This window comes from Candoia aspera, chromosome 5 (genome assembly GCF_035149785.1).
Source record: "Candoia aspera isolate rCanAsp1 chromosome 5, rCanAsp1.hap2, whole genome shotgun sequence".
Lineage (NCBI taxonomy): Eukaryota > Metazoa > Chordata > Lepidosauria > Squamata > Boidae > Candoia > Candoia aspera.
The window spans coordinates 45,531,694-45,558,718 of NC_086157.1; the positions used below are offsets into that span (position 1 = coordinate 45,531,694).

Genomic DNA, 27,025 nt, shown 5'->3' on the forward strand with positions numbered 1-27,025 from the left:
AAAGCTGAATGGTAAACAAATTCGTTGGGCTCAATTTTTCAGCCATTTTAATTTTATCCTTAATTTCCTCCCTGGCAAGATGAACTTCCTTGCTGATGCACTTTCTCACCTTCCCCAGTATAATACAGCCCACTCTGAAATTGTGGATACTGTTTTTTCTCAAAACAGCTTGGAATGGCTTGCGTAACACACAAACAAGCAGTTGCAGGGAAAGTGAAAGTGCAGGCAGACCTAAAAGAGGAACTGCTTCAGGCACTCCCTAACAATCCCTGGCTACAATGTAACAAAGCCCAATTGACTGAAATTGACAACGTCTGGTATTGCAACAACAAAATCTAGGTGCCTGAATCTTTGCGCAAAACAATTCTGCACCGTTCCCATGACATTAAATCTGCAGGTCATTTTGCCTTCACAAAAACTCTACACTTGGTCAGGTGCCAATTTTGGTGGCCCTCCCTTCATTCTGACATGCATTCATACATCACCTCATGCCACGTCTGTGCCCAAGCAAAGAAGAAGGGGGGGGGGAACCGCAAGGGCTTTTACAACCTGTTGCCTCCCCCAAACCCCATGGAAAGAAATCACCATGTATTTTATTGTGGACTTGCCAGAGAGTAAAAATAAGGCAGTGATTTGGACTGCTATTGACTTATTTTCAAAGCAAGCCCACTTCATCCCTTGTGCCCACTGATCCCCACTGCCCAGCAACTTGCTAAATTGTTTGTCATGCACATCTATAGGATCCACAGATGTCCCGACCGTGTGATCTCAGATCGCGGTGTCCAGTTTACTTCAAAATTTTGGCGCTCATTTTTAAAATTAATTGGAGTCCAACAATCCCTTAGCTCATCTAGCCATCCAGAGATGGACGGAGTGACTGAACGGTCTCAATCTACTCTAGAACAATTCCTGCGTTGCTACATTAGCTTTCAGCAGGATGATTGGATTGATCTCCTCCCCTTTGCTGAGGTGGCTTACAACAATGAGGTGCATCAGAGCACTGGATTTTCACCTTTTTGCATTGTCTATGGCCAAGATTTTGTTCCAATTCCTGAACTTCAGCTATAATCTCTCCCTGACTCTTCAGTTGCCGATTGGGCTATCCAGGTTGCCACAGACTGGCTGATCATTTGTCAGGCTCTGGATCATGCCTGTCCTAACAACCAGGAAACACACTGAGACAATGAACTGGTCTCTAATATTTATTGCTAGTACTTAACAGGAATCCTAACAAACTGAAGAAGCGTGGGAAAAACCCAGACATATAAACCCCAAAGGTTAAGGCGGTCCCGATCTGTGTCTCTTTGAATGGCTGAACAATTCATCAGTGCTACGCATGCACTTGACAGTCTGGATGGGAGCCCCCTGCTCGCCATCCTTACTCATGACAATGCCCATGACACCCATAAGAAGTTTGCTGACCGCCACAGGTACCCGGAGTGGAAAATGAAAGTCAGTGACTTAGTCTACCTTTCCATGAAATTCCTCTGGTCTCAGCAACCTTAGAAAAATTTAGGTCCTAAGTTTCTTGGGCCTTTTCCCATCACTAGACTCATTAATCCGGTGACTGTACAATTGCAACTACCTTCAACTCTTAAGCGACTTCATCCTGTTTTTCATTGCAGCTTGCTTAAACCAGCGCCGGACCATTCTAGGTGGCACCAGCCTGCACCAACCCCTCCACCCATCATGATTGATGGCCATCAGCATTTTGAAGTTAAAGAAATTCTGGACTCTCGTTTTCATCGCAAATCATTGCAATATTTAATACAATAGAAACACTTTCAAGATCCTGAATGGGTTGATGCATGTCATGTAAACTCATCCCTTCTAACAAAGAAATTTCATTTAAGGTACCCTTCCAAACCCACCCCTTACTAATGAGGTTTCCCCACCCTATCCATTCTCTTTCTTCTCAGACTTATTGTATCTTATTCTTTTGTGTTGTGTTTTTTAGGGGGTGGGTGATATGTCAGATTCCTCCGATCAAAAGGTTCACAGAACCCCTTATCGGAGCATCTTCCATCACTTCCTTATCAATGGGGTAGACTCTCTGTCACCGGATGGGAGGGGGTGTTGAGTTGGAGTGTGAATTGCATTATTATGGCTACAGATTTATGATGGCCACATAAAGGCCAGTCAGTAGAGATAGACCAGCAACACCACCTGGATGGGAAAGGGGGGTGACATACTTTCGTAGGAAAGGAAGGCAATCAAGGGAATGTAGTTTTAAATGTATGTTTTAGTGGGAATTCTCCATTCACAGCTTTACTTCTGTCCTAGTCATTTCACTTCATTAAACAGTTAAAGGATCCTGGTCTCCTGACTGTCATTATGTGAATGCTCAAATGGTCTAGTGCTGACAGGTAGGTACCAGGGTGGTTCTGCTCCTGGCAAATCACAAACTGCTGAACTTGACTTCTACAGGAGTTCAGAAATAACCCTGATGTGTTGTCACTCTTTCTAATATTTTAGCCTGTGAAATGGGCATGTGATTTTCTTTCTACTCTCTATAATATAGACAAGTATAGTGATATTTAGATTTCTTATATTTTGTGAACACTAATTTTATATCCAAATTTAAGATAGTTGTAATATAGGGAACTTTCATACCACCACACTTCATTTTCTATACCCTCAGGAGTAGTTTAAAGTAATATATAATTATCTTCATTTTGGCTGATCAGAAATGCTTCAAACAACTAATGAAAATCATTGTCCTGCTCCTCACTCCTCAATGCAAAATAAATGTAAAAAATGTATGCCAGCATTTTGAATGCTGAAGAGAAGTATGTGGTGGTAGTGGGAAATCGACAAAATTGTTGTCAATTGACAGTTATTTATTTTCTCTTGGCTACTGAGGGAGAGCTGCAAAGCCATCAAGTTAACATTTCCTTTAGAAGACCCAAAATTCAAGATGTGGCAGCAGTTCTATCCAAGGAAAGTAGGGCTATATTTTTTTAAGACTCTAGCTTTGCAGTGGTTGACAATAATCAATAACTATAACACAGATAAGTTAGATATAAATCAGCTCAGTTCTCCAACACTGATGATATTCTGGGAATACAGAGGTCTAAACCTGCTTTCAAATTGGTGCAATGTCCTTGTATGAAATTGCCCATGGTCTGCTGTCTCCAGGCAGGAAAAACTAAAACCTGACTAGACATACCCAAGTCACAGCTGGAGTAGGGAGCACTTTAACATGGAGCTTTGGTACTGCTCTCCAGCCACAGAGTTTCCTGGGTTCCCACTTTGATGTCCTACTGAGCAGCCAAGCCAGGTTTCTTCCAGCTCACATTGTTCTAGGTTCACATTGCAAAGTGTCTATTTCATAACTTAAGACAATGGAGTTTCACAGGGTTTGGAGCAGGCTGATTTCCCATTGACAGGAACTCTTTCTAAATGCCACCTCTCTCTGGGACATTCTCATTTTGCTTTTATTAAAGTTCATATAAAGTTCACAAAAGCCAATAAGATAGCTTTTCAGCGTAACTATTCAATGGGGAAAAAGACCTCCAATCAAATGGCATTTCCTATCAGGAGGGCACCAGAGGAAGGCTGGCCCAAATGGAAGGAGAGAGAAGCAGAGAAGTGGCTTAAATCCTTTTCTCTTTTACTGATTTTCACCCCTGCCATTAACTGTTTTTAAAACTAGAGAATACTTGCTCCCACACTGGTGAAAAAGCAGCTGCTTAAAGGTGATTTTCAACTAGGAAATGACCAGAGTTAAGCAGCAGAAATATCCTTACCTATATTTCCTCTTCTGGGATTTACAGCCTGTCTAGGCTGCTTTGAATTTAACCATAAGAGAATAAAGAACAGAACTCTTTGTATAATTTAATCTCCTGCCTTTTGCCTTATTTTAGCAAACTTTTTTTTAACAGCATATTTGGTTACAATGTAGCTTTCCTTAAGTTTCATTTAAAATACTTTTTGGGGCCATTATTTTAACAGGTATGCGCAGATTCATACTAAGATTTCCAGGTGTTAACTGGAAAGGCTTCCAAAGTGGCTAAAAAGCATATTAATGGTTTTAAAATTACAACTGTGAAGTTTGGAATATAGTCTGGGTGTCATGAATAAGTTTCACAGACTGAAGCACAACCTGTGGTGCTGAAAATGAATTTTGCGCACTAAAAATTCCTTGTCATTTGTCAGATCCAGCAAATGTGAATGTAGGGAATCCATTAGATTTTTTGTTTGCATTGTTTCAATATTTTATTTATTTAACAAATACTAGCACTATCAGTGTGTTATGGCTCCCACATGAATGGCCTGTGGTACCCCCTTTAAATCTTTTAAACTAAATGATTTTGGTTTTAAGCAGGATATGGAGGGAAAACCACACAGAAGCTGTCTCCCTACTGTTCTTGACATTACAAATTTAATCAACAAAAGTAAAAATGAAGCAAGTGCTTGCTAAATTGAGGAAGTCAGTTGTGTTCTGTTAAAAAAATATGCAGATTATTATCACTTATAATTAATAAATTGCTTTGAAAAGTTTGGCTTCAGCAGAGAGAATTTCTTATGATGTAGTGGCAGTATAACCAGCCTTCTCAGTGGATAGATGTGACATCTGTCCAGAGCAGTGTTTCTCAACCTTGGCAGCTTGAAGATGTGTGGAGTTCAACTCCCAGAATTCCCCAGCCAGCCTTGAAGTCCACACATCTTCAAGCTGCCAAGGCTGAGAAACATTGGTCCAGGACGTGAGCCTCTGTTAATTCTTTAACTGAAATTCATCTTCTGTTTTTTGCACAGTTTAAGAGGCAGGCAGCTGCTAGCTGTGAATGAACCTGGGATCTGTCATTATGGATCTATGCTTGATTGCTGCTATGGCTGGAAAAGAAATAATAAACAGCGCTGTGAAGGTAACCATACTTACTTGTTGCTCCATTTTTTTTTCTATAAATACATGCCTAAATTTGAATGAATTCAGTGTATGGGTGGCCCTGTTTGTCTCACCATCCAACTGACAGTCTCTTAGCAGGTGAACAGTCCATGAATAGAATGGAAATGGGCCACATATGATGTCAAATCCAGCAAAGAAAGATAAGTTTGAAAATGGGAACAAATTCCCCCAATGCATTCCTAAAGGAGAGGAAATTGGGCAGTCACTTTGCATGTTACCGATGCCTCCATTCTAAGCCTCCTTTTTCTCTTCCTTTCCACAGACATAACCCAGAAGGGAGTACTATTAAGAAGCTGGAAAGAATTTCATTTCTGCTTGCTTTCTCTGCCCTGTTAACCTTTAATACCTGCCCAAGCTCATGGTGGTAGACATGAAGAAAGTTCAGGGGAAGACAACCTTTAAGCAGGCCATGCAGAGTTATTTATAAGCAGATGCTTTTCATTAACATAAATTGTCTTCACATTTCCACATAAGTAGAAAATTGATAATTTTGAATGTTCAGTGTAGAAGCATTTGAGGATTACCTGTGCTGGGTCTCTGTTTTCAGGCCTCTGGGGAAATAGTTTAACAAAAGCCCTGTGATTATTTAATGCTATCAATGCTTTTATTAATAATAAGAGTATAAACGTAAGAGGGAGGTTGAAATCTTTCCCTGGTTGGATTCTGGCAAGACTACATAAAGTAATAAAATATTGTCTTCAGGATCATTTATTTCTTAGATGTTGCATCAGCTGCTTTGAGGAGTTTAGAACTGGGTTATCTAGTGCAGATGAACAAAAGTTCACATTATAATTGATATATTTATCAGATGGTTATTATGCAAGAGAGAATGCTGCCAAAACAGTCTTTTCCTCTTGAATGTTCATTAATGTACATAGCAGATAGTAGTCATAATTTGAAGTATTTCCATATGTTGCATGGGGAGTTCCTTTATTAATAATGCTTTTGTACTGTTTGTATCAATCCAGTTCAGCCGCTTAAGAATATGGTATGTTGAAAAAAATAACAAATAAAAGTCTTTTAAAGCAGCAAGTGGAGCATGAATATTCCTTTTCTTTTTGGGTAAAAACAATAGAACAATCTCCTATCAGTATTCAGTTTTCAAAAGCTTTTTAGATTGTTCTGTCCCCAGATTTCTGGTTTGAGTCAGGTATGATGTATGTTGAACATATGAATTAACATGCCAACATTCTTTGCTGTATTGTTTTTTTTTTCTTTATTACACTGTTCTTTTCACATTAAGACACCTTTGATCAAGATTTCCTTAAGGCAGGGTTTTTGCTGTTGTTGTTTGGTAAAATATTGTTAACTAATTTGGAACAGAAGATTATTTAAATCATCAGTTATTATTGCTAAATAGATTTCAGAAGAACATTACAGGAGACAATTGGTTGGGTTAAGTTTGGAAAGTTGTATAGCTGTCAAGATAAACTAAATGCCACAGGGAGAAAACTCTTATACTATGGACATAAAACTCACATTCTGTGTCCAAAATATGTAACAGATGTAGATATGTAGAACATACAGAATGGATAAAGGAAAGGCAGAAACACAGTGTGTAGTTGAGTTAGTTTTGGCTGCAGAGATGGCACAGGGCATAGGAAGATATTACGGGAGAACCAGAAGTTTGGAATTATTCAGAGAGGAATACAGGCAAAAAATGCTTTTGAAACATTTGCTTTCAGGCTCCCTCTTGTTGTGTAAATTCTTGAATCTCCAGAAAGTATAGTTCTTTGGTTCTGAGAATGGCTTCCTTTACTGTAATATAGGGATGACCCTACCCCAGCCTGCAAGAATCTAAAAATGCTAGCCCTAGCTACTCTGGGGATTTGTAGGCAGAGGGAAGGTTGCAAATGAAGAGTTGGAGGCACACATAGGCTGCTGGGTGTCCATATCTGCTGTATGAGGTCCAGTTTAGAGATCCCTCCATACAATGCCATGAGAAGTGTGAGAAGAGCTTGGTTGCAGCCATAAATTCACTTGGAGACATCTGTCAGAACTGACTGGTGCGTATATGTGAGCTATGTCAATGTGACCATCTTTGTTTCATTTCTGCAACTGTCCAGCTTCCAGAAGAAGTCACAATGCTGACATGGCACACATGGGAGAAATAGACCAATAAGCATGTGTAATAGTCAAAACTTTCTCATTCAACAAAACAAAAAGCAAAGTTTATACTCACTATTTCTGCTAAAGCAAGTAGAACAGAACTGGGTTCATACCAGCCCAGGACTATTATGACTAATTGACATTTGTAAACCTAGTTATTTGTATGCTGGGTTCATGCATCCTAAGCCATAATTTGCTTAGCTGTGGTTTGCAGAATAAGCCAGAATGCTAAGTTGTAAACTACAATGGTTGGTTTCACACAACACACTAAATCAAACAAAACAAACCACATTATACAATGTGTGAATCGTGTTTACATATTGATTGCCAATAACTTAACTAAACTGCAACTGAAAGTTTGATTGAAATTTTTATTGGCATGATTTTAACATATTAGAAATATGTTACAAATCATCCCTTTTATTAATTCCCTTCATGTCATTACCTGGTAGACAGAAGATCTATTTACTGGTTGATTGATTGATTGATCATATTTGTATAGCCGCCCATCTCACAGGAAAGTGACTCTCTGGGCAGCATACAACACTCAATTAACAGAACCAATAAATACATATAAAACAATCATTAAAACTATAAAAACTATTAAAAACTCACAGAACAGGAGAGGATGATGTTAACCATAGTAAAGGAGCCATCGCAAAATCTTTTCAGTTCCCTGGGACTCCCAGGCCCAATCACATAGCCAGGTCTTGAGGGACTTGCAGAATGTTAACAGCAGTGAATAATAGCCATGAAACCATGTCAGTTGTTCAAAAAACTTGGCAACAAGCGACAATGATGCTTGGGTGGTAATAGGTTTTGATATGGAAAATGTTCAGAGCCAAATGTGAGCTTTTTTTTATTATTATTCTTGTTTCTTATTATAATTTTCAGAGGAATTGTTTGAGCCTTAAGTCCTTCCAGAAAGAATTTAGATCTAAAGTAACCTGAAGCACATCTGGCAATGGAAAGGAAATCAAATCAAAGACATTGTGTTGAAATAAATATTTTTCAGAGAGGTCTTCTTAAATAGCATAGTAAATAGGAAAAAAAGTAGGCATGGAAAGCAGATGAAGAAAAAGCTAACTTTCTGATCTGTTACAAAGAAAAGTAGTATATAACATAACTGTTGGAGTTCATGAATTGAGGATTATTAATATTATCTGGCTTGGTTTTGCCAAACGTATTATAACCCCCTTTTGTGAATTACAATAATAATTAAATCCCCTCCCCCCGCAAATGCTTTGTCTTAGTTTTCATTCTATTCCAGCCTTTTTCTTCTTCTGTGCCTAGTTTTGACAAGGGTTGTAATCATTTACTTCACAGTTACTTAAATCCTAAAGTTCTCTTAGTCAAATCTGAGTGCAGCCCAATTCAGAGATATTTTAGAATTTCCTGTAGGGACTAGATGTCTAGGGAATCCTTCCCTGGAATATGTATCACCAGACATCAGCAGGTTGGTAGAACAGATGAAGGCAGAACTCTTCTTGCCATTCTGTACCATTACTTTCTAGTCCTTATGGTCTTTCACCTTCTCTGCAATCTACATCTGTTTTGCACTAAAAGGATCTTCATTTGCATTTCTACTGTACTGTGAGGCTATCACCCATTAGCTTATCCAGACTGCAAAACAATAAACTTATTTTGGACGGTAAGAAAACATTGGAATGCTATGAGTTTAAATACTTTTCCCAAAGAACTCACTTTGTAGAACTGTGAAGGCACACATTTTTGTGATGAGATACAATCATAGTCACCAATCTAGTTTAGGAAGAAAAATACCCTGAGGTTGATGCTTAGATTTATTAGCTTCTCTACAGCTATTTTAGAAGAAAATAGACAATTAAGTGTTTTAGGCTATTTCTTTCTACAGCTTTGTTTTATCGAGCCTAAAGGATACAGGGAAAGAATGTAAGTGTAAGAAAGTCCATATAGATAGAGACATTCCTAGTATAAATAGGAAAACCAAAACATTGTTTTCAGATGAATTTATCGAGACACATCCTTCTGTTTTACTATTTAAAAACCCAAGCTAATGCTTTGTTCTGTTTTCTATTTACTATTGATATTTTCTCAAAACTGGTATATGCAAAAATCTATGTCAACATATTTCTACCACTCATTTATTTTTATTTTATTTATTTATCTAATTTATCCCCGCCCATCTCCTCCTGTCGGAGGCCTCTCATGCTGACCTTTAGTCATTGTGGAGATTTTTTTTAGTTCAATAAAAGTGGACATTTCAAACTCAAATTGTACTTTTCTACAATCATCCTTTTTATTCTTTCAAATCCTACAGAATGTTTGAAATAAATTATGTAGAGACTTGAAACTTTGCCTGCCTGTCCTTTGTCAGCAGGATGACTCTCCAAAAACAAAATGGGGCCAAATTTGGTGCTGGGAAATAATCTTGCGAAAGTAAGATTGTGTTTGGAAATGGGTTGGATCCAGATGGAAGCTGCAGAGAAAAAAACTTTGTAAAAATAATTCCCAGTATGTTTCAATGGGACAGGAAGTGGGGCAACAGCTGGGAATGTTGCTGACTGCTCCATTCTAAGCAACTCTTCCTTCTGGTCACATGACTCAGAGTGACAAAATTATTAAGGCATTGGAAAGAATTCCAGAAGCCAGGATATGCAAGCTTTCCTAATTTATTTTAGTGCTGCTATATCCTAATCCCTGGAAATTATTTCAGTTTTATTCAGTTTCTATTTTTGTTTCATTTCTTTTTCCTTTCTCCCATTCCTTTCACAGCTACCTGTGTACATGGATGCAAGTATGGTGAATGTGTGTTGCCAGACAAGTGTAAATGTTTTCCTGGATACACAGGGAAAACGTGCAACCAAGGTAAACTGATACTTTTTCTTGTAAACAATACCTTTTCAACAAATGTAGCTTTTCTATTCCTATGCCATCTCTTTAGGGTGAGAATTGATAGTAAAAATTGCAAAATGGTGGAGGAAGAGAATTTTTCCTTTTATTATGAATTTCTTTTCCACTGAATTCTATATTACTTTACTTAGAAATATTGCATAGCTTACCTAGTATTTCATCAAAATAACTGATTAAATTGTGTACCATAAGTCCATCTGTGCCCTGTCCCAGCCCACAGAAATCACTGTGGGCTGGGACAGGTAAATCTTATATCTTTACTAAAAAGGTTTTCAAACAGAACTCTAACAGCAAAAAGGTTTGAACGAACAATCATAGTCCCTCATGCCCAAAATATCCAGCCCACAAAAACTTAACCAGCTTAAATTAGAGGCAAGAGAGAGTTCAAATCGTAAACTAGGTACTAGAGGGTCAAACAAACATGGTATGAGGATCCAGGGTCACTACTTGAGAAGGCAGGCTAAGGAGTTGAAGAACACAGTTGTGAGGTAAATGGACAGTTGTCACCAACGGATCCGTGAGGCGTGCAGCTGCCCTTATATAGGAACAGCGTGACCTGGATTTGTTCCTTTGGTGGGGCTGGGTTCTTTCTGGCCAACGGTCTTGTTGAGTGCCTTTGTTCAGCCCTCCTCTGCGGCAGGCCTTGCATTGGGGGAGGTATTAGCTCCGCCTCTTTGTCTTCTGAGACCAGTGATAACTGCTTCTCCTGGTTGCTAGGCAACACTGCTTTCCTTGCCTGCGACTCTTCCAACTGAATCCCTTCAGGCTGATGACCCTCCTGTAATTCCTCTTCATCTTCTGAGTCTGAGCTGGCCATGACAGTCTGAAAGAATAATTCTAGATATAATTCATAAAAAATAACATTATTAGATAACAATAGTGTATTATTTTTAATGATTCTTAGGTAAACTAACATTCAGACTGAGTGCATTGAGGTACTCGTGGCTGTTAGGAAAACAATGGGGGAAGGAAGATTTTTTTAAACTCTGCCTGTTATTTCCAGGTTTAGCACTTCTGCTCCCAAACGATTTTCACCTGGTTTTCACTTTGACATTTACTACCTTTAATTACAAATTATGTAGCTGAAACCTATGGAGAAGGCAAAATATTACATACTGTGTGTTTTCTTGTAATATGCAAACAAACTGGGTCATCTGCTGATAATTGGGTAGCTTTGATTGCATTAGATCCCAGTATCCTTCTGCCCCGATGGTGGGTTTTATTTATTTAGTTATTCATTCAGTTTTGATGCTGCCTGACTCTGTCCAACTTTTGTGCAAATAGAAAGATACTCAATACATTTTCTAAGTGGATTTGAAACCATGTCTGGTAGTGCCCTGAGAGTTCTTATTTTTTTTCAAGAATTTTATTAAGAATTATATTAGATAAAACTAATACAAGCACCTAATACAAAAATACATTAAAAAGAAAAAAATATTAAATAAATGCAGAAAAAAATCCCTCCCAACAAAAAGAAAAAAAGAAGGAAAGAATAAGAAGAAACTTCCCCCTTCATCCCCAGCAAATATAGTATATTCAACATTAACAACTTATCACTGTCACTGTCTCTTAAAATATAACCAAATACAGCTTCATTCCATACCTCAGTCCAGTCCATTTTCTATAAATTCATCTCTAAATCTTCAGCTCTCCTGATTAATCAGCAAAGGTCCAGTAAAAATTAACAGAAATTCCTAACAACCTAAGTATATAGTCCCCTTTTCCCTTTAATCAAAATCCCCCTTTTCCCTTTAATCAAAATCCCTCTCTTTAGTAATCAAAATCTAATCCCAATTAACAATTAAACATTCCAAAAAATTAAAGACCATTAGACAGTACCAGAAATAGTAACCCCTTATTTATATATCAAAAATAATAATGTAAATATTACAAACTAATCCATTACACCCAGTTATACATTTCCAAAAAGAACTATCCAGTCAAGATAACCATTAAGCCTCACTAGAGATAGCAACTCACTATTTAACCATAATCAAATAAACCAATTTTATATTTTTTTTCCTTCTTCCTCCCAACAACCCTTAAGTCCCATAAATAAAGTTCTACCTTCTGCTTTATTCTACTATCCTTTGTCCTGTTTAGACTATGAGGCGGCCAGGCAGGTTTCTTATAAAAACTCTTTATTAAAGCAATTATTTACATTAGTTAAGTCCTGTAAAAAAAATAAGGGAAGACTGATAATCAAGACCACCCAGGCAATAATGGAGAAGCAGGCAAGGATGGAACTGGAGGCAAGAGTCTGTGGACTGGCACCTTGACAGGACTGGACAGACGTGAGATTACTAGGTGAGACAAAACTGGAACCACTGGACAAGGCTTGACTCTGGAGGCTGGGCTAGACTGAACTTGGTATTCAAGGGCAGACTGTGGACTGGAACAAAGACTGGACTGAACTGGAGAATCTGAACAAGGCTGAGAACTTGAAGCAGGACTGGACTGGACTGAAGGCTCAAAACAAGGCTGAGAACTTGAAGCAAGACTGGACTGGACTGGAAACTTGAGGCAAGGCTGAGTGCTGGAAGCAAGACTGGACTGGACTGGACTGGAGACTCAGAGCAAGGCTGAGAGCTTGAAGCAAGACTGAACTGGACTGGAAATTTGAGGCAAGGCTCAGTGCTGGAAGCAAGACTGGACTGGACTGGACTGGAGACTCAGAGCAAGGCTGAGAGCTTGAAGTAAGACTGGACTGGGCTGGAAACTTGAGGCAAGGCTGAGCACTGGAAACAAGATTGGACTGGACTGAAGACTCTGGGCAAGGCTGGGAGCTGGAAGCATGACGAAACTGAACTGGAGATCCTGGGCAAGGCTGGAAGCTTGGAGCATGACGAAATTGGACTGGAGATCCTGGGCTTGACTGAGAGCTAGGAACAAGACTGAGAATGCACTTGGAATGTGCAGAATGGCAGCGGCTAGGTCTGAAGCTGGACACGAGGCTGAGGTTGCTGGATTTGGCAGGGAGGAGATCCTCTGAGGCAGCGTGTGCAGGATACAGGTCCTCTACAATAGGGAATGCAGGCACTGATTCCCCTCCAGCTACAGACAAGGTTTCCGCTGCAGGTAAGGACTCTTCCGCTGGGGCTGCGAGCTTGAAGGATCGGTTGTTTCCGGCAGCTTTCTCTTTGCACGTCTGCCTTTTATGCCAATCCTTTGCATGCCTATTCCTTTCTGCAGCCAATCGGGCTGCCTCCTCCTTCATGTGCTTTTCTGCACACCTTTCCATGCGCTGATTGGAGGATTCAAATCTTCCTCCGAAGGCTGGCCAATCAGCGTCTGTAACTTCTCCCATGGCTGCTGAATCACTTCTGGGTTTTGCTTTCCCGGTTTCTGCCTGGTAAGTTTCCCCTTCTGATTCAAAAGAGTTTCGTTTTCTAAGTCAGATGCCGGATGAAACCTCACATCCTTGTTTTTTCTCTCAAAGTTCATGTCATCTTGATCAAAGTCCATTTGTAACTTCCATGTAGTAACTCTAGTAGATCTCTTATATTCCAGTTTAAGAGGATAATCCACAACACTCTTTTGATACATTATTTGTATGTCTTTTTTTTAATTTTTAAATGATCATCCAATTCTATTTGTAAATCCAATATTTCCATCTCTTTCGTATAGGTTATAATTTTTAAGTTCACTTTAAAGTCCTTTTCAGTTATCTTCAAAGGAACTTGTTTCTCTTCAATAACAACTTTTGGTTTCAGTATAGGGTTAAATAAGGGGGTGCGGTGGCTCAGCAGTTAAGACACCAGGCTAGTCAACTGGAAGGTTGCAAGTTCAGCAGTTCGAGACCCAAGTGCCATGTGACAGAGTGAACTCCCGCACTCTCCCCAGCTCTTGCCAACCTAGCAATTCAAAAGTATGCAAATGCGAGTAGATAACTAGGTACCGCTTCGGCAGGAAGGTAACGGCATTCATGACTGTCATGCTGGCCACATGACCGCGGAAGTGTCTTTGGATAATGCTGGCTCTTCGACCATGAAACAGAGATGAGCACCGCCCCCTAGTGTTGGACACAACTAAACAGGAACCTTTACCTTTACCTATAGGGTTAAATAGCCCAAATATTTCTTGAGCCAACTTATAAAATGTATCTTTTAAAGTAGCCATCTGGTGCCCTCCAATGATCAACCTTCAAGGTCTTGTTATCAGCTTGGAATGTAAGTAAGAGAAATATTCCCAGTTAAGAGGATTTTTCTAATTAAGTTCAAAGTCTTTAAATCAGTTTCATCCAAGCCCTTAGCATTTAAAAACTTTCCAAAAACAAGCCTATGTTCATCCTTTTGCTGTATATTGCAAAAAGTAAGGATCTTACAAACCTGGAAACACGTAATTTTCTTTATTTTTAAACAGATTGAAGAGAGTCTCACCCAGTGGCTAAACTTGTGGTTCCGAAGGTTTTTCAATCTTAAAGAAACAATTAAAAAAAAACTCTCCAAAATGATTAAAAAGATGAAGTTTGGTCGAACCTTGAGTCCATAAAAAGGCTGCATAAACAGCTCAGAGCATGAGCATTAACAGCTCAGAGCATGATGGAACCTGCAAATCCCAGCTGATCACAAGCAAATGCAAAAACATTGGTTTCTTCCATCTACTCACAAAAAGTAGCTGTCTGGACTACATACAGGCAATCTCAAGATCTCTCTTTGATCCAGAGAGATATTCAGCAGTCTGGATCCCACATCCAGACATCCAGCCTTTTTGGCTGTACTGTCCCCGTGATCCGTGGAGCACAGAAAATGTGGGCTGTTAGTTCTCCATTACTCACCAGAAGATGGTGCCCTAAGAGTTCTTAGTACTATAATTAAATGCATTTTGTGCAACTGTTCTGACTCTTCTTGCTTAGCAAATCTCACCTATCCATATAATGAAAAATAATGGAAGTATTAAAGGGAAAAAATAGGGAAAATTTCAAATGGAATAAGCCATTATCCTGATCCTCCATTAAATTCCATGAAGAAAACAGAATGACTGAATGATAAATGTCTCGTTTTGAAGAAAGTTTCCATTAAATATACAGAAAAGTGTGTGGGTTAAGAAGAAATTAAATTATATCTTTAATCTGGCTCAAAGGACCATACAAAGTGTATTCCTCCTGTCTCTCAAAGATGCCTGCTCCCAGCAGTCTCATTTACCATCAGCAACAGCTGTTGGCTTTAATCATAAAAGCTTCCTGGGCACTTTCTGTTGGCATGAGCCTTTTATTGGTGTATGTACTCTCTCTCCTTCAAATATTCTTGGTTGAGCCATATGCAGACTTTCCAGGGTTGCAGCACTAGAGCATTTCTCTACAGACACACTTCCTTCTAAGGTTAGATGATTCACCTTTTTCCACACATGAGATTGTCATTTTCAGGATTCTGCTACCTTATAATTTCAGCTTTCAATGTCTAATGACTTTGGCTCCTGTGACTCTAATAGGTACGCTATATTAGAAACATCTGTTGTGCCTGTTCAGTGTCAAAAATAAGGCAGCTTATATATTAAGGTATCTTGGCATAAGTTCTACCTAATATTCTTTCTGATGTGTCACTGTATGCTTAAATAGCTGTTCTGGCTTGCAAAGCCATCAAACCATGCACACAGAGGTTGATGTCACAGATCCTATACTAGCTGATACCCTAACAGGATCTGTGACATTGGGGAATGACTGCATTGGGAATTAATTAATGTAACAGATTGGCTAGTAGCATCCCCTTCTTTCAAAATCCAGGCAAAGTGTTTATTTGATAGCAAATTCACAAGTAATAAAATCAGCAACAAACCCACTACAGTGTCATGCGCTGCCTACCGCTGAGTGAAACACAGACACTGATTCAGGGAAGACCAGGTTCAGGTTTATTACAGCGTAGTGCTAAACGAGAAAAAAGCTGAGAGTGAAGGGAGCGCGCCGGTGCGGGGTTTAAATAGTCCGCGCCAGTCAGCGCCCCCCCCCCCACTTTGGGTTGCGTCATCCCCCCTTTGTCCTGCATGCTTCTGTGCCGGCTGGTGCCCCGGGCTTCGCCCATAATCGGTTTCTTTCCCCGGCCGGTGATTGCTGTCAGCTGGGCGATCTCCGTTGCGCTTTGCTGACAGCTTCAGGTGAGCCTCGTGATCCGCCCTGTCTTTGTCTTTCCTTCTTCCTCTTTTGTGTCTTGATGGCTGGGTCATCCGGCCGCGGTCATTCCCTTCTCCTCGGGATCTGTGTCTGTTGTTGTGCGTGCTTTGCTTATCTTAAATCCCTTCCTCTGATTCCTAGGTATTGTCATGTGTGCCGTTGTGCTGATGCCTTCAGCTCAACGGCACTCATGACATACAGTATTTCCTAATGCTTTTCTGATTGTTTTTAAGCAGTTGCCAGAAAACATGAAAAATGGGATTGTAGGCTTCTTTCCTGTTTCCAGTTCAACCCCCTCTTCCTTGAAGCTTTTTTGAGAGGCAGGGGATGGGGGGAGAAGATATTAGGCTGATGGTAAGCACCATCATAGGTATATGTGCAGTCTTCTTTTGGTTCTCAATGTTTTGCTTTTATATGTTTAAATTGTCTTTATTCTTGCTATGCTGTGAATTGCACAGCATCCATAAAGATCAGGGTGGTCTAGAAATACTGTAAAATTATATAGAGATATAAACATAGACATAGGTGTTTGTATGTGTGTGTATTTGGGATATGTGTTTAAATCAGCTAAACTATTCCTAATGCTTCAGTGTCGTTATACTGAGTTCTTCACATCTAGTTTTAACCAAAGAAATATTTTTTTAGAAGATCAGATCATGAATCTTCTAAATAGCATTAAGTTTGAGATCTTCCATTCCACTGACTATGGAGGGAGAGACATAAACACATTCATAGCCTTGGCTGAATCTCTCTGCAAACACATCTGTCAAATACGTATCTATTACCCACAATGACATTTTATTAATGTAAACAGGTGCTTTAAATCAAGATCACCAAGCTTACCATTTAAAATAAATTCCTTGATTTCATTTTTTAATACATTTCCTTAATAAGCAATTATACCAGCCTGTTTGTAATAACAGTTAAACAAGTTAGTAAAATTTTTGGATGAGAATTTAAGTCACAAATAACAACACAATGTATATTTCTTTTCCTCCAAAGATCTCCAAACTCAATTATCCCAATAATTTTTGCAGATATCAATGAATGTGGATTAAAACCGCATATTTGTGAACACAGATGCATGAACACACATGGAAGCTACAAATGCTATTGTTTAAATGGGTACATGCTCATGCCAGATGGCACCTGTGCAAGTAAGTGACAATATTAACTTGAGATTCAGGGTTTAAATCTATATTGTAGGTATTACGTGGAAAGGCGTGTGATGGTGGTGTTGATAATGGTATAAGTGATTACATTTGTACCCTTTAGGAGGCTAGCCATGGACTTTTTTCTTTAGTTCTGCTCATTTTCTACTGCATATAGAAAAACCATGCTATGCTAAACCTGACATTTTAGTTGTCTCCAAAAGCATTTTCTGTCAGCTTGAGAGAAAGGGTTTCTAAAAAAACAAATGTGGGTTTATGAACATATTTTTAAATAATTGATCTTGCCATTTTTTTCCACTTCACATTTGTAGTGTACCTTTCCAGCAGAACCTAGAAAAATTAGGAAGGGTAAAGTACAGAGTTTGAACCAATTACTGGCTTTGAATAAATGTAGAAAATGCTAAAAATATAAGCCAGTGAAGTGTTTACTTAATGATTTATGGTACCAACAAGTTTTTTATTAGTTATTTTACTTTACCTTTTCTTAAATAGTGGCAGAAACTTTTTTTTTCCTCATGGACTAAATGAAACATGACATAAAAAGCTGCATGATGAATGTCAGATGGGCTTTCAAAGGCATAAATGCAGGGGAAAAAAGGATACAGAGAGACAAGTTGCCAGGGCAACTAAGGAATATTATGATTGCTAATGATATCTAAGAAAGCATATTGAATGGCTGCAATGTAAAAAATGGAAGTTGTACATGCATATTAAACTATTTACATCAACATATTTAATTTAGGGTTAAACTTGAGAAATCATAGAAGCAGGAGTCATACAGATCAATGCAATTCAGTGCAGCAGATAAAAGTGTGATTTTAAAAAGCTTTCAAGCACAAATAACAGAAAAATCTAATAAAATCAAAGGGGTATTCATGTAGCGCTAAAAGAACAAATCAAAATCAACCCACAGCAAGTTTTCCAAATGGGGCATTTTATGCATCTGATGGCACGACCAAAAAGTCTTTATCCTTTGATCTTACTTGCCTAACTTCATATACAAGGAAACTTGGAAAGAGCATTCAGTGCAAATGTAAGATTCAGGTAAGTTCATGTGGTGAAAAGTGGTTCTTCAGGTACATACCAGTCCATGTAGGGATTTATAGGTCACCACCACTTTATTTTGTGCTTAGATAGCCTTCTAGCTATCTAAAAATTAGAAGTACAGTTTTACTGAAGCATTTATCATAGTCTGAGCTAATTTAACAAAAGTTGGTGTCTTTTTGGCAATGGGAATAGCAACAGTCAAAATAGCAATCAAAATTGCAAAGGTGCTAATGTTTCTTCTGTGCATCCCAACATCTTCTGTGCATCCCAACATCCCAACATTAAACAGACTTTAAAGTGCTCCTTTTAGTAAATATAATTTTCTGAACTCAGTATTTCTAGTTGTTGTGTAGGTTTTACAAATAATATGTTTTAAAAGATTCTAGGACATGCGCCATGGTGAATTGCCAATATGGTTGTGAAGAAATGAAAGACGATGTGCGATGCTTGTGTCCATCAAGTGGACTTCAGTTATCACCAAATGGAAAAACCTGCATAGGTATGTTAGTTGCTTTTATGCTCTTGATACTATTATTGCAAACATTTCTCAGAATCTGGCATGTGCTTCATGTATACACGGAAGAAACAGCAACTTTAATTCTAGAATAAATGTTCAGGAATACTTCTAGTATGCTCATCCTGAGTATATGTCAGAATACTGCATACTCCTTCTAGTTGGTGGGTTGCAGGCAGTAGTATGTTGACTAACAAGGTAATATCTAGAGATCCTACCTACAGGCAATTCTTGGTGTAAAACTAAGCTTTGGTTCAATTTGTGGCATACTAGCCAAAATATGCTAGAATAACAGTACCGTCCTTACTATCAGCAGAGAATGCTACATGTGGCATGGGTGTAACAAAGGCTGTAACCTAATCTGTACCTTCTCTATCTTATTAAAAACTTTGTGTGAAAACCTTGATTGACCAAAGCTACAACAGGCAGCAGAGATAAATATCTAAGGGCCCATGTGGTGATGTCCATGGCATACGGAATAAATGGAAAAGAACATGAATTAATTAATGAAATAAACCAAAGAAAGAAAAATACATATGATTGGTGTCTGTGAAACTAAAAAAAGGGAAAGGAGGTAATAGAACTGAATCACATGGCCTGATTTTAATTTGATGAATACAGAAAGGGGAAGTGAAGGTGTAGATTTAATTATAAATGAAAAAACTAAAATATATGTTAAAAAAGTATGCATAGTGACATCTAGGTTGTTGTGGGTGAATATATAAAAAGCAATTCATAGGTTGGTGTTAGTTGCATATTACATTCTAGTGAATGGTGATAATCGAAGAAACAGAGATGAGCTTCGGGGGAAAATCCACTTAAGTAACATAAATGGTGGGAGTGGGTGGGAGTGACAAGGGAGAGTTCATAAAAATATGATTGGGCTTTTGGCTCCCAAATGAATGAAAATTATAATTGATGAATTTCTGCTTGGATCTTAGAAAAAGATCTGTTTCAAACTCATGTTTAACCATGTCTATTCGTAAGTATACATGGCAAAGGAATGAATATAAATCTAAAGCATGATTGATTGGATAGTTTATGATTAAAGGTTGAGAGAATTAATGAAGGATACCAGAATGATGAGAGTGGGATAGGCTACTTTTTGGTAGTGACAGTAGTGGATATTGGGAAAAAATGGACATGCAAGAAAAGGAAAAGAGGGAAGACATGATAATGAAAGTAGAATTAGTGCAGGAAGATAAAGGACAAATGTTTCATAAAAAAAATATTGGAAAATAGATCTCCCAACAGAATGAATGGAAAATGTAGGTAAGTAAAGTGGTTGTAGAAATTCTTGGAAGAGAGGAACAAGAATTGTGCCACAGAAGTGTGTGGAGTTACATTAATGGGGTGTATGAAAAAAGGATATTGGTGAAATGATGGAGTAAAATAGAATTATTGCTGCAAAAAGTTTGCTTAAAATTGAGAAAGATATTGTATACTGTGTATAAAGAGAAAAAGATATAGTCATATGATACAGTATATGACAAATATGACATATGATATATGAAAGATATATGATAAAGAATATAGTCAAAGAGAGGAAGGATGGTTAAGATTAAAAGAGGCAAAGAAAATGCAGAACTATTTTGATAGATATAAAACTGTTTTGGAAATTGGTGAAGAAGGGTTAAATAAGAAGCCTTCAGCAAAGTGAATGGAATTAAAAATAAAATGCTAAAAAGATTTGGGGTAAAACTGAAGTGTGGGTATGCTGGAAGGAATATCTCAGAGATTTGTATGAGAATGAGAATGATATGTTGAAGACAAGAATTGAAATGAATGGTATAAATTTTAGTGTCAAAGAAAACATCAATGAAAGTCATAAATATTGAAAAGTCAACAGGCTGCAGGTATAGAAGGAAAACTAGAAAAATATTAAATATGCCTGCAGTTTGCTCATTGAGTAGTTATGCAACTTGTTCAATATGAGAATGAAGATTGCATACTGCCTAATCCCTGAAAGAATGCTGTAGACCTATACAAAGAGAAAAATAATAAGGGTAAATGCAAAAAGAACAGGGGGAGTGATTTGTTAAATTTGCCTGGAAAGGTATTTGGGGAGAATTCTGATTAGAAAGACACAAGAGATGATAATGAACAAAATTTGGAAAATGCAGTGTGGCTTTATGCTGGGAAAGTTGTGTGTGCAGATTTTTTCCCTCTTCAGAATGCAGAATGTAAGAAAGTTTATTGTACATTGATTTAGCAAAAATGTGTGATAAAATGAGTAGGCTTGAATTATAGAAGTTTTGCACACATATGGAATGTGAATATGACAAAAGTAAAATATTTATGAGACTAAATGTTATGATGTGTCTATACTTAACAAAGATCAAAATAGTGCAAACAATGTATTCCCTGTGATACTCAATGGAAGTGAAAGTTGGACTGTGAAGAATTAGGAGAGAAAAACTACTAATGCTTTTGAGCTTTGATGTTGGAGAAGGCTCCTGAGAATACCATGGACAGCCAAGAAAACGAATGGATCATCCAACAAATCAACCCACTCAAGTCACAAATGACCAGGCTAAAATTATCCTTAATCCAGACACTTTATGTAAAAAACTAGCTCTCTGGAGAAGGCTGTAATACTGGAAAAGTGGAAGGAAAGAAAAAAGAGGATGACCAGCAGGAAGGTGGATGGATTCAATTACACTGGCAAAGGATGCACAATTGGAAGACCTGAAGAACCAGGTTAGGGACAGATCATCATGGAGAAAATTAATCTATGTGGTTGCTAGGAGTCAATACCGATTTGATGCCACATAATCAATCAATCAATCAATCAATCAATCAATCAATCAAATGTTATGCTTACTGAATGTTACAATATTGATCAGGGAATAAGACAAGTATGTATGTGATATTCCTTTGGTTGTTTAATGCATAATGAAGACTGCATAAAGAATACTTGTTGTGACATTAGGGGTGTGTTGCTTGGAAATGTTAATATACATAAGCTTTTATATGCACAGGGACGCGGTGGCGCTGCGGGTTAAACCGCTGAGCTGCTGAGCTTGCTGATTGGAAGGTCGGCGGTTCAAATCCGCGTGACAGGGTGAGCTCCCGTTGCTAGTCCCAGCTCCTGCCAACCTAGCAGTTCGAAAACGTGCCAATGTGAATAGATTAATAGGTACCACTTCGGTGGGCAGGTAACAGCGTTCCGTTTAGTCATGCTGGCCACATGACCACGGAAATGTCTACAGACAAACGCTGGCTCTTCGGCTTTGAAACGGAGATGAGCACTGCCCCCTAGAGTTGGACACGACTGGACTTAATGTCAAGGGAAACCTTTACCTTTACCCTTTATATGCAGACAATGTCATGCTGTTGCTGATAACACAAATTCTTTGCAGCAAATGTTAGACAGATTGTATAATGCAGATTGTATAATGCAATGAGAATATACTGTACATCAGAAAATTAATGTACCAAAGGCTAAGGTAATAGTGTTTGATACAGAAAATTGACTGAATGATTGCAATTTTTTTTTTAGGTTTTTAACTTTTACCTAAAGTTAGGTTTTCTTAGCATGTTGAATCATATTTTCCTACTGAATCAGCCTTGGAACAGAACTACCCAACCTTTGGGGCTAGTGGTTTCACTCATGAAATTGATTACATACACTTGATATGATTACTCCCCACACATTTCATAATGCTCCCTTTCTCTTCCATTAAAATTGATGATTTGGCAGCAACTTTTGGAGGGACTATGGGAGTTGTTTCCAAAGCTTTGACAGGGCCTGCACATGGTCTGGGCCTTAAACTATAAAGCCTAGCCATACGTGAAGTGGGGAGGGTTTTTTCTGAAGGAGAGAGGTACTTCCTCAGCCCAGTGTGCTCTGGAGACTTTGTAGAGCCTAGGAGAAGCTTGACAACGCAGGAAATGAACTTTATCTGCAACTACAGGCACTCTTAAACTTTCAAGCAGCAAATTCATCAGGTTGGAAGCATGGCTCTGGGGAGCCTGCTGTTTTAACATACAGCTGCAAAAGCAAGATGTATATGGAGTTCAGGAACTGAGAATGTCTTCAGGAATAATACAATAAGCCCATGTGAATACTTAGCTCAACTGTTGAACAGTAAATACGCCACTGAAGGACAAACTATGTATTTCTTCCCAAGTGTTCTAGAACTCTGATCAGAACATTTTTATTTGCCTCAGTCATAGCAAGTATGGTGCTCATAACATTCTATTGCCATCTTCCATAGATGGCTGAAGCCAGCCTGTGTGGCCTCATTAACTTTCATTTGTGGGTTTTGGCCATTGCAAGAAACAGGAAATACAGCTGAACTCTAACAAACAAGTTTCTCATATGCTCATGTTTATATTTACATTGCTTTATTTATAAAATACTTAAGTCAACAAAAACAGTCCATCTGGGTGGGATGTGATGACTCCAAGTTAAAGACTGCAAATAAAATCAGTTTTTAAGATTTCTGAAGAATATTCTGACAGAACAAGCCAATAGCAAATAATGCTATTGTGCAACCTTAAGAGGTTTATAACCATTAATCATCTCCTCCTCCTCCTCCTCTCTTTTTATTCCTAACAATTAATAAGTGTCTGTCTGCCCTGATTTGACATCAGAGATACAAGGAACAGATTGTGTGGGAAGACAGTCTTCTACAATACATTGTAATAAAGTCATTGTGTTGCCCAGCCATAGCACAGGCAGGTGTAAAGCAAAATCATAGGTCATTAAGTATTTCAGTTGGATTTAGGAAGGAGAAATTCAGAAATAAAGACAGACTGCTAAGACAGACAGACAGACAGACAGACAGTTCTTCCTAGCATTTTTCCATGGGTGCAGGGCCACTTTTTGGATCAACTGAATGTTGATCCATTAGTTGCAACAGGAATTGACTGACCGACTTGTCACCTGAGTCTGATGTCTTGGGCTGAGAGAGAGTGACAGGCCCAAAGTCACCCAGCTAGCTTTCATGCCTACGCCAGGACTAGAACTCAGTCTCCTGATTTCTAGCCTGCAGCCTTAATCACTAGACCAAATTGATAATCTATATGACTAAGTATATTTTTGGAAAATATTCAGGAAGTCATATGACTTTCTGTTTCAACTATTTTAAACAGAAGACCTCCAGAATGATATGGACACACTAGAAAAATGGCATTTAAATTTAAAAAAAACACATATAACTTCTAGAATAGTCTTGGGCAAATCATTCTAATAATCTGTCATAGAAAGGGTTGATTATGAGCTCCTTGAATAAAAGGGGACAATAAAGAAATAAATGCATACAGTTCTGTTGCAACCATGCAGGCCTGGAAATAGACAAGACTGTTTTAATGAGTCACACCCAGGTGCACATTTGTGCATGCACATCTCACAGATCAAATCTGAAGCATTGCACAGACTTAATGCTAACCCATAGTTAACCTAAACCACAGTGACTGGATCTGCATAACACTCTGAAATATAAACTGTCCATACTGGTTGTGTTTTCACAACACACCAAGCTATGAACTGGCTACACTTGCAGCCACAGAGGGGACAACTGACCCCATGTGTGTCATAGCATCATTGTGCAAATAACGTGATTTGTTTACTTTTGGCATCATTTTGCCTTCTATCAGATACTTAGGCCAACCACATTTTAGTTTAGTTTACTGTGTAATCAAGTGCTAAACTAGCTTTATTTTTAATTATTTGTGCTACAATATGATTCTCTAATTTTATTTTTGCTTCATTTCTACCATCTGGTGATTTTCCTGAAAGTTTATTGTTTTATTGCTGTTTCAGTTGTAATTTTAATCATTTTAAAACATGCTGGTTGAAAACTGTTTTTAAGTAAGTCAACTTGATTGGTTGGTTGCTAAGAAAAAACTTGGTTTGAAAGGTGTGATGTTTAATTCTTAAATTAATAAGCCAACTTCATTTTACCCACAGTGCGGAAAACTATGCTTTTTGTTTTGTTTCTTCTGACACTCTTTTCCTGATCTCACCAGATTTCATTTTCATGCCCTAGATATTGATGAATGTGCCACTGGCAGAGCAGTTTGCTCTTTCAATCGAAGATGTGTCAACACTTTTGGAAGTTTTTATTGTAAATGCCAGATTGGATATGAACTGAAACATCTGAGTGGCAGATATGACTGTGTAGGTAAGGATTAGATTTTGGTTCTGCCTATATTTGTGGGAAGACTGACATTAGCAGAAAATTTGTGTGCATACTTTTAACTGATGCCAGAAGTCATTTCAGAATTTGATTTTACACAGAATTTTGTTTTGGGATTTTCCTAGGACTATATTATCTGATGACAATAAAAATTAAAGTTACAGAAGGAGCCTCCATTAATGGGGACTGTGCATGCTTCAAAAATGATTTTATAAAGATGGCTTGGAAGATGCAGAAGCAAGCACAGCATCTCTTAAAACAGCTACATCATTTTTCTGGCTTTCATACAAGCCTGAATACAAACATGGCTGCTTTAATGAGTTGCATTAATGACCTGCTCTAACACAACAACATCTTGTTCCAAATCACAGTGCAGCAACTGCTATGTTTCTTATTAAATGTGTTAGCCCTTACTAGTGCAATATTCCCACTTCCTTGTGGGAGATAGACTGCTTTGTTGTAATCAGAGGTGGAGAATGTCAAAATTACAAGGAAAATTTCAGTTATCCATAGGCTTGATGAGTTGAGGCACTCTTCATAATGGAGAAACATTTGCCACATTTTAAATCATAGCACTTTGAATAACTGGAGTCTACTAGATAGTAAGATGTCCAATAGTTGTTCAACAAATAGGTCTAAGATTAACAGCCTCAAATTATTTCTCCTAACAAAAATATATTATGCAATCTGCCTTCCTTTGGCTGATAAGTGAACTTTGATTTTGCTATGAACAGGGCTTACACCTGATATTTAGCAGTTGTTGGAATTTTTTCTTAATGTCTCTCCTACAACTTGTAAAAAACTTATTTATCACAGATCTATGTCCTTGAATTACTACTGCTGTCTTGAAATCAAGGTTTGATTATTGTGTATTTCTCTCCTGCCTATGGGGCAAAGTTTTCCATTCTGAGATGAGAGGAATGGTTGGCACCTATCCCTTGTTATTGTAATAGTCTGGTCCAGGGGTGTCCACGGGGTATGGTAAAAAAAAGTGAAGATGGCAGCCATGACAAATCAAGGTTCAATTATTGTATATTTTTCTCCTGCCTATGGTACAATAAACAATAAACAATATATTATGTAAAGGCACCTGCAAAGTGAGTGTACAGTAAGTGCGAAAAGTACACTTAAATATTAGTGCAAATTGGGTTTTTAATTTCTTTAGGCCAATGTAGAAATATTAGAAACCATGTTAAGACTGGAAAAATGAAATATCTATGAGATTTATCCATCTTTAGCATGTAAAGGGGATTATGATTTATAAAACTCTATTATATATACATGTTATTTGTAGGCTTCACATAGGCATCTTCATAGCTACAACAAAGAAGTTTGTATATCCTGTGCACAAAATGAGGAAAAGTATAGAAATGTAAGGACTAGCAATTTATTAAAGGAGAAGTTAAGTGGTAACAACAACCAACATTTTGTACCCTTATGGAAGAATTAAGCAGTATCTTTCCACAGCATAAAGAAGCTGCTTTGTTTTCAATCTCCAACTTCAATAATCCATTTTACTTAACATTTCCCTTTTTAGATATAAATGAATGTATAGCAAGTATACCAAAATGTAATTTACATGCAGAATGCCTGAATATTCAAGGATCCTTCAAGTGTAAATGTAAACCAGGCTACAGAGGCAATGGTTTTGAATGCTCAGGTAAGTTGAAGAACAGCTGTGAAAATATATATCATTGTCTTATTCCAATATTTTCCACAGGTTATGAAAAACGTAGTCTTTTTCAAAATGTGCTTTTTTGGAGGAAGGAAGATTACTCTAGTCTTCTTTTATGTTTAAAACAGTGGGTTAGATCCCATACAAAAACATTAGATCAGTATTTCTCAACCTTGGGAACTTTAAGATGTGTGGACTTCAATTCCTCACATCTTAAAGTTCCCAGGGTTGAGAAACACTACATTAGATATATCAGTTCAAGCAAAGTCTCTGGCTGTTGTTGTTTCATTTTTTTAACTGCAAAGTTGGGAGGACAACACTGGGAACAAGTTCTCTTTTACTCTTTTACTCAACTCCTTGTTTAGATTATTCCTTCTACATTGCTCCTCTCCTATGGCTCCTGTTAGGGCCCTGACCCATCAGGTCTTTTGAGGGCATGAAAGGTGGAGCGTCAG

General features: G+C 38.0%; 1 protein-coding gene across 1 annotated transcript in view; it reads left to right on the plus strand.

Annotated features, from left to right (window-relative positions):
• The window catches only part of EGFL6 (EGF like domain multiple 6), a 51,005-nt gene that overhangs the window by 8,468 nt on the left and 15,512 nt on the right, over positions 1-27,025 (plus strand). The window contains exons 2-7 of the mRNA XM_063304686.1: positions 4,759-4,868; positions 9,773-9,865; positions 17,054-17,173; positions 18,615-18,734; positions 24,746-24,880; positions 26,433-26,555. Coding sequence (XP_063160756.1) covers positions 4,759-4,868; positions 9,773-9,865; positions 17,054-17,173; positions 18,615-18,734; positions 24,746-24,880; positions 26,433-26,555 — 701 coding nt within the window. The remainder of the gene's footprint in view (positions 1-4,758; positions 4,869-9,772; positions 9,866-17,053; positions 17,174-18,614; positions 18,735-24,745; positions 24,881-26,432; positions 26,556-27,025) is intronic.